The 12,667-nt window shown below is 39.9% G+C and overlaps 1 protein-coding gene across 3 annotated transcripts in view; it reads left to right on the forward strand.

Annotated features, from left to right (window-relative positions):
- cep192 (centrosomal protein 192) overlaps positions 1–12,667 on the forward strand; it is a 239,969-nt gene that overhangs the window by 162,167 nt on the left and 65,135 nt on the right. For all 3 annotated transcript variants that reach the window (XM_068031195.1, XM_068031194.1, XM_068031193.1), the window contains exons 30-32: positions 6,472–6,562; positions 7,391–7,570; positions 9,538–9,798. In XM_068031195.1, the coding sequence (XP_067887296.1) occupies positions 6,472–6,562; positions 7,391–7,570; positions 9,538–9,798 (532 nt within the window). The remainder of the gene's footprint in view (positions 1–6,471; positions 6,563–7,390; positions 7,571–9,537; positions 9,799–12,667) is intronic.

Here is a 12,667-nt window from a genome sequence, read left to right on the forward strand (position 1 = left end):
GTCCAGAACTAGGAGGCACTGTTTTAAAATTAGGGGTTGCCCTTTTGGGACAAAGGTAAGACATTTTTTCTGAGGGTTTTGCGACTTTGGAACTCTGTCTCAAAAGGTGATGGAGGCGGGATCATTGAATATATTTAAGGCAAAGGTAGATAGATTCGTAGCCAAGGGAGTCGAGGGTTATCGGGGGTAGATGGGAGTGTGGAATTCGAAACACAAGCAGATCAGCCATGATATTGAATGGCGGAGCAGGCTCGAGGGACCAAATGGCCTACTTCTCCTAATTCGTATGTTCAGCCTTGAATATATTTAATGACCCAGCCTCCATTGCTCTCTGGAGTAGAGAATTCCCAAGAATAATGGCAGTGTGAAAAGAAATTCCTCACTTCTTTTTAAATAGGAGACCCCTTATTTGAAACTGCACCCTCTAGTTCTAGATTTCCCCCATGAAGGGAAACATCCTCCCAGCATGTACCATGTTACACCAGCTCAGAAACACCGATTGTTACAGTGCGGGAGGAGGCCATTCAGTTATCGTGTCTGCACAGCTCTCCTAATCAGCATTTCACCTAGTGCCACTCCCCTGCCTTCTCCCTGTAACACTGCACATTCTTCCTTTTCATATAACTGTCTATTTCCCTTTTGAATGCTTCAATTGAACTGCCTCCACCATAGTCTCAGGCAGTGCATTCCAGACCTTAAACACTCACTGCGTGAAAATGTTGTTCCTGTTTCAAAAAATCACCCCTCATTTTTATAAACTCCAATGAGTATAGGCCCAATCTGTTCAACCGTTCCTCATAAGGCACCCCTTCATCCCAACCCAGTAAGTCTTCTCTGAACTGTCTCCAATGCAAGTATATCCCTCCTTAAATAAGGAGACCAAAACTGTGTGCATTACTCTAGGTGTGAGAAGGATGGGGACAGACATTGCAGGATAATCACAGTTACAGAAGATATTATTTATGACATTGATTTAGATTTTTTCCATATATGTGGCTCGGGGCAGAAACCTGATTCGCGTAGTAGGAAAAGTGAGTATAGATTCAATCGGCATCAACACATTCAAAGGCTTTAAAAGGAAAAAGGAAGTTTGGAGACAGGGTGTTAGTTTGCAAGAAGAACAGTCATGAACTGGTCAGGCAGGAAGGCTTCAGTGAGGGGCAAGATGTTGCCACCCTTGAACAAGTTTCTATCAAAGCCATGATGTCAATGCAGTGATGCACAATAAGGTCATGGATGACACTGGTCTACTTCATGAGAACAGACATTCTGAAGACAGATGTGGAGAGAGGTTGTGGACAAATTGTGAACTGTGAGGAGGATCGTGTAGAACATCAAAAGGGCTTAGACAAGTTGGTGGAATGGTTGGGCAAGTGGCAGATGAAGTTCATGTGGAGAAATGAGCCATTCATTTTGTTGGGAAGAACATGGAGAGACAGCATAACATAAAGGGTGCAAAATCAGAGCAACCTGGGGATCTATGTGCATAAGTCATTGAAGGTGTCAGGACAGATTGAGAGAGTGATTAATAAAAATACAATATCCTGGGCTTTAGTAATAGGAGCATAGAGAACAAGAGCAAGGAGTTTATGTTAAATTTGTATAAGACACTAGTTCGGCTTCAGCTGGAATATTGCGTCCAGTTCTGGGCGCCACACTTTCGGAAAGATATGAAGGCATTGGCGAGAGTACAGAAAAGATTTGCAAAAATGGTTCCAGGGGTGAGGAACTTCAGTTATGAAGATAGCTTGGAGAAGTTGGGACTGTTTTCCTTGGAGAAAAGAAGGCTGAGGGGAGATTTGCTCGAGGTATTCAAAATCATGAGGGGTCTGGACAGAGTGGATAGTAAAATCTGTTCACACTTGTGAAAGGATCAAGAACGAAAGGGCATAGATTTAAAGTGATTGGCAAAAGAAGCAAAAGCGACCGGAGGAAAAACTTCTTCATACAGAGAGTGGTTAGGATTTGGAATGCTCTGCCTGAGGGTGTGGTGGAGGTAGGTTCAATCGAGGTATTCAAAAGTGAATTAGACTGTTATCTGAAAAGAAGAATGTGCAGGGTTGCGGGGAGAATGTGGGGGATTGGCATTAGGTGAATTGTTCATTTGGAGAGTGCAGGCACAACGGGCAGAATGGCCACCACCTAAGCTGTAACGATTCTGTGATTGCGATTATAGTTTGACTGGCAGAGGCCAAAGGGAAAGTACTGAGTTGAGGAGCGGTAGTGATGGCTGCCTTGATGGTTTTTCAGGGAATGCAGAGAGAGGGGAACAGGGTAGCTGTTGCCTTAACCATTGGCATTGAAGATTGCAACAGGAAGGCAGAGAAGTAGTGGTTCTGGGGGGAAATTCCTTGGGGAGGATAACCGAAAGATAATGCATATGAAAGAAGACATAACTGGTTGAAGAGAAGGGGAAGAGACAAAGAAGGGCCCAGTCGTGTTTTTTTTTATTTAGTAAATGCAAATTCCCGGAGCCAAGCGATAACCACCTCATTTGCTCAGTTTAAGACAATTAGTCCGCCACTTAGTCTGTAGAGGGGAAACTCTTCGGTAATGTGCAGCATTGTTTGTGTCGCTCCACAAATGCATAAGCTGTGGAGGTTGGCTGCGCGGGGGCCCTGGCTTGTCCTGAACCTGTTCAGCCAGGACTACTATCGCCATGGTAGTTCAAATTCTGCCATTCAACTTAATAGGGTTTGTCATAAGGAACTTGGGGCGGGGGGGGGAAATGAAAGAAAAGAAAAATAATGAGTCCAGTGCAGAGCCTTAGCTGAAATGTTTATACAAATGAACACACTTTGAATTCAAGCTGTATTGGATTCTGTAATACAAACCAAAAAAATTAAGCTTTCCTTGTGAAGCGCAACTCAAGAATCTAAGATAAAAACAAGAAATGCTGGAACCACTCAGCAGGTCTGGCAGCATCTGTGAAAAGAGAAGCAGAGTTAACGTTTCGGGTCAGTGACCCTTCTTCGGAACTGACAAATATTAGAAAAGTCACAGGTTATAAGTAGGTGAGGTGGGGGTGGGGCAAGAGATAACAAAGGAGGTCGAGATTGGACCAGGCCACATAGCTGACCAAAAGGTCACGGAGCAAAGGCAATGGTGTGTTGAAAGACAAAGCATTAGTACAGATTAGCTGTTAATACACTGAATATTGAACAGCAGCAAGTGCAAACCTGAAAAAAAACAGTGGGTAAGCAAACTGAACAAACTAAGATGAAATGAAATAAATGCAAAAAAAAAAGAATGTAAAAAAAAAAAGGAAGAAAAAATAACTAAAAATGAAAGTAAAATGGGGGGCTGTCATGCTCTGAAATTATTGAACTCAATGTTCAGTCCGGCAGGCTGTAGTGTGCCGAATCGGTAGATGAGATGCTGTTCCTCGAGCTTGAGTTGATGTTCACTGGAACACTGCAGCAATCCCAGGACAGAGATGTGAGCATGAGAGCAGGGGGGAGTGTTGAAATGGCAAGCAACCGGTTGCTTGCCATTTCAACACTCCCCCCTGCTCTCATGCTCACATCTCTGTCCTGGGATTGCTGCAGTGTTCCAGTGAACATCAACTCAAGCTCGAGGAGCAGCATCTCATCTACCGATTAGGCACACTACAGCCTGCCGGACTGAACATTGAGTTCAATAATTTCAGAGCATGACAGCCCCCCATTTTACTTTCATTTTTAGTTATTTTTTCTTCCTTTTTTTTTTTACATTCTTTTTTACATTTTTTACAATCTTTTTTTTTGCATTTATTTCATTTCATCTTAGTTTGTTCAGTTTGCTTACCCACTGTTTTTTTTCAGGTTTGCACTTGCTGCTGTTCAATATTCAGTGTATTAACAGCTAATCTGTACTAATGCTTTGTCTTTCAACACACCATTGCCTTTGCTCCGTGACCTTTTGGTCAGCTATGTGGCCTGGTCCAATCTCGACCTCCTTTGTTATCTCTTGCCCCACCCCCACCTCACCTACTTATAACCTGTGACTTTTCTAATATTTGTCAGTTCCGAAGAAGGGTCACTGACCCGAAACGTTAACTCTGCTTCTCTTTTCACAGATGCTGCCAGACCTGCTGAGTGGTTCCAGCATTTCTTGTTTTTATTTCAGATTTCCAGCATCCGCAGTATTTTGCTTTTATTCAAGAATCTTAAGAGTTGCTTCTAAGAAAATTTTACTGGCCCAGTAATTGTGTATTTTGCACATTACTTTCTTCTTTCTCTTATAAACTTAGGTTACTTAACTTTCAGGCCTTCAGTACTTAACAAGATTGTAATTTGTCCTACTTTATGTTCTGTTTGAACAGAAAATTGCTAAAATTTCTTTTTGTAAGAACCAAAGCCCCTGAGTTGTAGAATACTCTGAAATGACATGTTTTGGCCCAAAATGGGATATCCCGAGAGCAAAATTTGTTTGTTTTTTCCCCTCATTCCATATCTTTCCCATAGAATGTAGTTAATAATAATTGAAAGTCCACCTATTCTTGAGTATTTTAATGTTCCCTCAGTTATACATAGGTTTCTATATTGGTACAGCTGTTCCCTGGTGGTTCTTGCCTTCAATTTAGTCACATCTTTTGATGTATCATATACACTAGCTGTATTGCATCATGGTACATGGTTCAAGATCAGAATGACTGAAAAGGATGGAATGGGTTTCCTTATCTATCATCTATCCTGTGGTCTTTACTGTCATGTACATCTGTTCCTCAATGTTTAGGGTTTTGCTGTGAAGTTTGTAGATCTGGAGAGGGGGAGGGCCACGTCCAGTGTGACATCCTGGACCACTGTCCGAGGTAATTGTGTTTAACCATAGAATCAAAGATACAGATGCATTTTTCAACTACAGGCTGTATAGCACTGCTCAGCCCCGAGAATCAATGGAATTTATGGAGTGTTGTATGCTTGATGTTTAAATTTCAGTTGATACATTTTAGTTTTGCTTTGATTTATAATTGTGAAAGTTTCCAAACTTCTCCATTATTTCTGATGACCTAGATCTTGCTTCCTTCAAATTTTCTTTGGAGACTAGTGCGTTGTAGAAGGTGAAAGTATGTGCAGCATCTTTGGGATGTGGAAGAGGACTTTTTACGGTGGGGGAATCAGCTCTTGGTATTTGTGAAATGATTTTGGGGGAATGTACTGTTCTAATTGAAGAATTTATTTTTCCGAAGCTGGTTTGTTAATTCAATTTTTCAGAGAGGTCATTATTCAGGATCTCTTTGGTTTTGTTGGTACAAGTCTGACTGTACTGGGCTGCACCAATAGCTCAGCATTTTTATTAATTAATTGAATGGTAAATCCGCATGTCTCTGTGTTCAAAGGGCAGCTAGTTTTTCCAAACAGTGCAATAATGCCAAATGTCAAGGTTGTCCCATTCTTAATGCAAGGATAGTATTCTATGGTTTGCTTTAGGGATGATAGCTCTATGTGAGCTTAGTATTGCAGAATACTTCATCTGCTGTTCTTTGTTTCTCGAGGGCCATCTGAAGAACATAACTTCAAACATCCTTAATAAAATGAGGATTTATCCTGAGGCAGTTGTATAAAGCAGTTGACATGCATGACTTAAAACTGTTCATTGATGTCATCTAGTGATATCCTGACCTAATGATGAAATCCTTACCTAACAGAATTGTGGATGTACCTACAGCACACAGACTGCAGTGGTTAAAGGCAGTGGCTCGCGCCACCACTATATTCGATGCAATTTGGGATGGACAATAAATACTGGCCATTCCAGTGGTTCCCACATGCCATTTAAAAACCATTGCATCCATCCTTTTAAATAAAACACAAAAATGCTGAGTAAAACAATAGCTCTGTTGGCATTAAGTGTCAACTGTTCTTGTCCAGAACGGAAATGATTGGTAATTCTGCCATCAGTCACTGCTGTAAGTGACCAGGATTGAATTTACATAATTTGAGGATAACACTTTTTTTTTGGAGAAATCACTGCTTTTATCGGGCCAAATTGCTGGAGTTCCGAGAGACACTTTTTAAATAGAGTCTGTAAGCAGACTTTTGTTTGCTTACAGTTTGCTGAGTAAATAAACTGTTTTGCTGTAAGTCCCACCGCATATTACCTCCAACTCATTGACTGACATGGTGTCAATAGTTCCTGCAGAGCTTTATCATAATCTGAGAAGACAAATCAACATGTTAGGTTTAATAGTTTTTCTTCCTCTTCCTCTTGCTCTTTTTCCTTTCATTATTACATTTATAATTGCATCGTTGTCTTCACATTGTAGTTTAGGCACTATTCATATACATTTGTAAATATATATAACCGACTAAGGTAGTGAACCCATACCTTGACCAGGTTACCTATTAACTCCTTTTTTGTTTTCAGAACCATTTCTGTTTTTTATCAATAAAATGGCTTTTCCCTTTTACACCTTCTGGTTTACAGAGTTTTTTTTAGCTAGTTTGCATGTTCATCCTGATGGAAATGGGTTTTTTTTATGTCTTGCAGTCAACAGAAGCTTATTCTCAGAAATAATTCTTCATCTGTTACACAGCAGTTACGACTGTTGATCAAAGGTCAAGATCAAGACTGCTTTCAGGTAAGTCTTAAGTAAAAGGCTGCATTAATATATGACCTGCATATAGAAGCCACAGGTAATTGCTGCACTCCAGGGAGTTTTTTTTTTCCACGGAGAAGAATTTCACTTAAGCTTCATAACTTTGTTTTCACTTATGTTCTGCTCCACTCTTTTTACACTTTATTCTTTGCCCTTGCCCCAAGAAATTTGTTTGTTTTTTTAAAATCATAACATAAACCATCTTGCCTTGCTCCAAGTTGGCTTGACTGATATTGCATCTGTCACCACTGTGGGTTGCCTGTAAACGTTGGTCAGGCTAAAAGTGAGCAAAATGATGCAACCACTGATTTTTAAGTTGACCTACCTGTAAAATGGACACCATGAACGGGGGTGCCAGTCTTGTGATTCATGGAATTGAAATTTAGTATCCTTAATATATGAATTAATGACAGAATAACTGTACATGGCGCACTGAGCTGGACTTGACCAAGAGTCATTTACAGCACAGAAGGAGGCCATTCAGCCCATCAAGGCCATGCCGAGACCTTGTTGAGAATAAAATGCACACTGACTAAACGCCACCCTGTTTAGTTCAGTCCTTTTTCCCATAGTTCTGTTGTGCTAATAAATATTTGTGCTTGAGCAAACTGTATATTTCAGTCCACACTGGTATAAAACTGGCATAGTTTTGCAAGATTTGCAAATTTGATTTTTTCTGTCGTTTTCACATGGGTATACTTTGTAATTGATAAAAGTCCTGATGTGTTTTCTATCAGCTGTAGTTCTGAAAATATTAGAACATTCGTGAATTTCTGAAATCAAGATTTTAATAAATGGTTGATTTTGTAGTTACAGAGCATGTTTGGTCCTGAAGAAAGACTGACTAGTTCTCGTGAGTTGATGGTTTTCCCCAATGAAGATGTTTGCGTGCATCTTTTGTTTGCACCAACTCGGGTTGCTTGCATGTTGGCAAGACTCGAAATTAAGCAATCTGGGATACGTTCAACTCGACCAGGAGTAAAATTCACAGTACGTATTCTAAGATTTAGGGTCAGAAATTACACATACCCAAAGGGGGTCGAGCTCATAATGTGCTTTTAAAATGTATAAAGAAGCAACAGTTTACATATAATGTATGTTAAGTAGCAGTTTAAATATGATTATGCATAATCTAAATAGACAAAAGATATATGACCTGTGACCGATTCAATGGATTACCAATCCCGGAACTTAGAGTGGGGCAGAACGGTATGGGCACACTCCCTGATGGATGAGGCAGGCGAGATGTAGGTGGTCTCTTTGGTCCTCAAAGTCCTCAGTCTTCTCAAGCTATCCATGTTGTTTCGCCAAAGCCGAGCTTCGGAAACATCCCCTTCAAATACTGACTGTTTCCATCCCGTGCACTTGTTTATATACTTCATTTATAGGCGTTGGTAATTGACCCCTATGTCAATCACTTGTTTGAACCCTTCGAACCAATTAATACAAGACAGGTACCTGAGGCGTCGGGCTCATCACCTCCCCCATGTCCTTCACTTCAGCTCGAGGTCATCTTTCAGTTTACTTCATGCTGGAGGCCAAATGTTAGCTTTCATTAGGCATTTGTATAGATAAGAGGGTACACAGGATGCTAGAAGAGTCCCTTGTATCAGCTTAGGAATGTTTATGGTGTTTAGTGGCTTCTATATGACATTCTTGGGAATGTCATACTGTTCTTCCCCTATCTAGTTTACACCTGTGGTGACCCTGGTCTTAGCAACTGCTTCTCTGTCCCTTTTGAGCAAGAAAATAAAAGAGCTCTTCTGTGGTTCTGTTTCATACTATGCCGATTGTTTCTATAAGAATTCTATATTACTCTGGGAGGTATTTCTTAAAGGGTTCCCATTTCTTAGAGTATTAAGAAATTGCTTAATTAAAACTAAAACACAAGGAATGCTGTAAAATGGACCAATCATTGATATGGATTTGGTCTTTGGTGCACAACATCTTAAATTACTTTCCCTACAACAAGGCGCATCCTTCCCATCCAAAGCTCCACGTGGTTAAAAAGCCAAACCCACAAGATCCCGTTGTTGGAGACAGGCTTGAAGATAACTCCTGATAATCAAACTAGAGGAACTGTTGACAAATTACCTTGATCCCCAAACAGAGCAGTGTTGCAGACATGTTCGCAACCATATCAAGAGCTCCAGTGTGTCTCCTTTATGTATTCTATATCAAAGCTATATAATGGCTTGACCAAATGTGTGTTTTTAATGAATGAAAAACCAGGGAGGTAAGGAGATGCCTTTCCTTATAAGCCAGTTATTTAAACAACCATGTGTTAGTTCCATTTCATGACATAAAACATAAAAGCCAATGAATGGCTATTTCTCTCTATTAAAGGCTTCTTTACAGTTTCTGTTATCCATTCTACAAGGTTATTGGCCCCAGCTTGATTCAGATATAGATCATCTGATTTGTGTTGGTCAGAGTGCTCCAGAATCTGATGTGTCTCAAGCCATGAATTTATTTCCCTAATGGATCTGTTCCTGTATTGGGTAGTATATGACATTGGTCGTAATCTTGAGCTTACTACCTCTAGTGTCCTGCTTAATCTATTTCCTAACACCTGATTTTTTTTTTCTCTAGCAAAACTTGATCTGTTATTTCGTACAAAAAGTAGACCATAAAATGTCTAAGAAGGTTATTGGGATAAGATGGAAATAAATATGTTCGATAGCATATGTGAACAGAGCAGAAACTATAGCAGTCCTCTAATACTAATTTGTATTCATGAACTTTAATTCTAAGTAAAGATCCTTTGACTAGTAACTGTTTCCTGCATTATGCAGATGGCCCATGTGACTTCCAGGAAATCTGACCAAAAGACTGGACAAGATTGTAATTGTCTTGTAGACTCTGCAAGCAACCAATAAGCTGAAACTAATTGTGTGTTTCTTACAAAAGCTATTCAAGTTTTAAAATGTCAATTTTCAAGTTTCTTTTTCCCTCAGGTTCCACTTTCAGGTTATGGAGGAACAAGCAACATTATATTGGAAGATGTTAATAAGCTATCAGACAGATATGTGGTGAATTTAAATGATATCACACCAGACAAAGTGAGCAAGATCACTTTCTGTATGAGAAATACAGGCTCTCGGGCTGCTTATGTTAAGGCAGCTTGTTTCACAGATTCACAGATGAAAACTTTTATGACTAGCAATGTTATAAATGTTTCTCCGGCCCAATTTGTACTCAAGGAACGGACTCGAGAGGTAAGATAGTGTATAGTAAAGAACAACAATAACTAATTAAGATAATTGATCACTTTCTGATGTTACTGATCAGCTTTCATTGAAACTATTTTTAAGTTTAAAAGCAAAGTTATATGTGAGAGATTAAGGCATACGAATAGGAATTCCCTCTGTCCAATGTTTGAAGGGGAACATTCGAAGATACGGTTTCTTGATCTTGTTTCGAGCTTCAGCAAAATGCTTTATGTCGGGAGGTTGAACTTCAAAAAGCAATCACAACTCAGTTAAGTAATGGCATCTTAATTATTGGAGGAAAAAAACCTTGCTTCTTGGAGTAAGTTCAATCTCCACATACAAACTTAATTCCTTCCATCCTCTCAGTAACTTGCTTAGAGATAGAGCCAGGCATTGTTTTGGGTTAGATCTTGAGCTTAAGCTCCACTTATGGCTGTGAACATGTCTCAAAGCAAGCAGCTTGGTTATTCTCGTGGATGTTTTAGGCAATTTCCATCCTTTGCCAATGCATTATTATCATGAGTTACCTACTTGGGCGATAACACTTGTAGCATTGCAGGTGCCAAGCTGCTCTGAAGGTGCAGGTTCTCAGACTTGACTTGCCTGCAGTAGTTTGTACAGCAATGATGGACTTCAGAATTAAAATGTTTGGATTGCTTACCAGAGCTCTGGTCTTTCTCATTCTGTGGAAAAAGAAGTTCAGCCTTCACATACAAAATTCCCAGCATATTGACCATCTTTTTCCGTTGTGGTATGGCTTGAATTGTGTTTTGTATATTTTTATCCAATACTTGATACTTTCCACCATTTCTTATTTTCAAAGTTTCAACTTTTCATAATTCTCCCTGATTTTATCACCAGTAGATCTCCTGTATACTGACATTATACAGACATACAGACTCATTAGGGTCTGTTGCTTGAGAACTATTAATATCCTCAAAATTAAAAGCATCTCTATCTCTAAGCAAGTTACTGTGAGGATGGAAGAAATTAAGTTTGTATGTGGAGATTGAACTTACTCCAAGAAGCAAGGTTTTTTCCTCCGATAAGTAAGATGCCATTACTTAACTGAGTTGTGATTGTTTTTTGAAGTTCAACCTCCCGATATAAAGCACTTTGCTGAACTTATGTTGCTGTGTGGCTTGGAATAGTGTGATATTTTATTATTGGATAAGCTTTGGCTGCTATTTAGGGTCATAAGATGGTCTCATGCAAGGATCTAAGGGTCAAGCCTAAGTGGCAATCATGTGTACACGTGGCAGAGTTAAAAGAAATTACTTCATGGCTCAGGATGTAAATGTCTTCAAGGGATAGTTTAGCTGGGTGTTTCCCTTATAGGTGACACTTTGAATTTGAAGTTGCAAATTTTTAATTGAAGAATGAGAAAAAACACACTTGCATTAGATCAGTTAAAATGTCCCTATTTGGCTGCAAACTAGTCTGAGTTTAAATCCTCCTGGATGGGTTTGCTACTGTTTTGGTGTACTAAGGCTGTTTCCTATCAGCCAGCCCAGATCATAATTTCCTGTTGAGGACATAGTGTAGCTGAAAGTATAAAATGAAGAAGATAATGCCAAAAAGGCACTGAGTGGAAATGGTCGCTCACATAAGTCTAGGAACATAGGAGCAGGAGTAGGCCATTCAGCTCCACCACTCAATTAGATCATGGCTGATCATGTACTTCAAAACTGCTGTCCTGTGCTATTCCCTCCCTTGATGTCATTAGTATCCAGATATCCATCGATTTCTCTCTTGCTCAATGATTGAGATTCCACAGCCCTCTGGGGTAGAGAATTCCAAATATTCACCACCCTCAGTGATGAAATTCCTCCTCCTCTCAGTCTTAAATGACCTTAACCCTTATTCTGAGACTGTCCGCTGGTTCTAGACTCACCAGCCAGGGGAAACATCCAATCTGCATCACCCTGCCACACCCGTTAAGAATTTTGTATGTTTCAATGAGATCACTTCTCATTCTGCGAAACTCTACAAAATAAAGGCCCAGTTTCTGTAATCTCTCCTCACAAAACAATGCTGTCATCCCAGAGATTAGTCTGGTGAACCTTCGTTGCACTCCCTCCATGGCAAGTATATCCTTCCTTAGAGGAGACCAAAACTATACACAGTACTCCAAGTGCGGTCTCACCAAGTTTCTGTACAATTGCAGCAAGATATTTTGACTCCTGTACTCAAAACCCCTTTCGATGAAGGACAACATACCCTTTGCTTGCTGCATCTGCATGCTAGCTTTTAGTTACTCATGAACAAGGGCACCCAGGTCCCTTTGGACATCAACACTTCTCAACCTCTCTCCATTTAAGAAATACTTTGTCTTTCTGTTTAATCTGCCAAAGTGGATAACTTCATACTTATTCACATTATATTCTATCTGCCATGTTCTTACCCTTTCACTTAGCCTGTCCAAGTCCCCTTGATGTCTCCTTGCATCCTCCTCACAACTTAGATTCCCACCTAGTTTTGTGTCATCCGCAAACTTAGAAATATTACATTTGGTCCCCACATCCAAATCATTTATGTAGATTGTCAACAGCTGTGGCCCCAGCACTGATCCTTGCGGTACCCCACTTGTGACAGCCTGCCATCCTGAGAATGACCAGTTTATTCCTACTGTTTTCTGTCTGTTGATCAATTCTCAATCCATATCAGTATGTTACCCCCAATCCCATATGCTCTAATTTTGTTTACTAACCTCCTGGGTGGTCCAGGATTATGGCAGACAAAATAAAATCGTATACAGTGATCTTTGTGTTAAGTTGCTTTATGTAATGTGAGATAAATTATGTACTTCAATAGATTAGATTAACACACTGGACTTGCAATCTTGGAGATCATCCATTTGGACAAGGTCATAATT

Source organism: Heterodontus francisci, chromosome 5 (genome assembly GCF_036365525.1).
Source record: "Heterodontus francisci isolate sHetFra1 chromosome 5, sHetFra1.hap1, whole genome shotgun sequence".
In the NCBI taxonomy this organism is placed as follows: Eukaryota; Metazoa; Chordata; class Chondrichthyes; order Heterodontiformes; family Heterodontidae; genus Heterodontus; species Heterodontus francisci.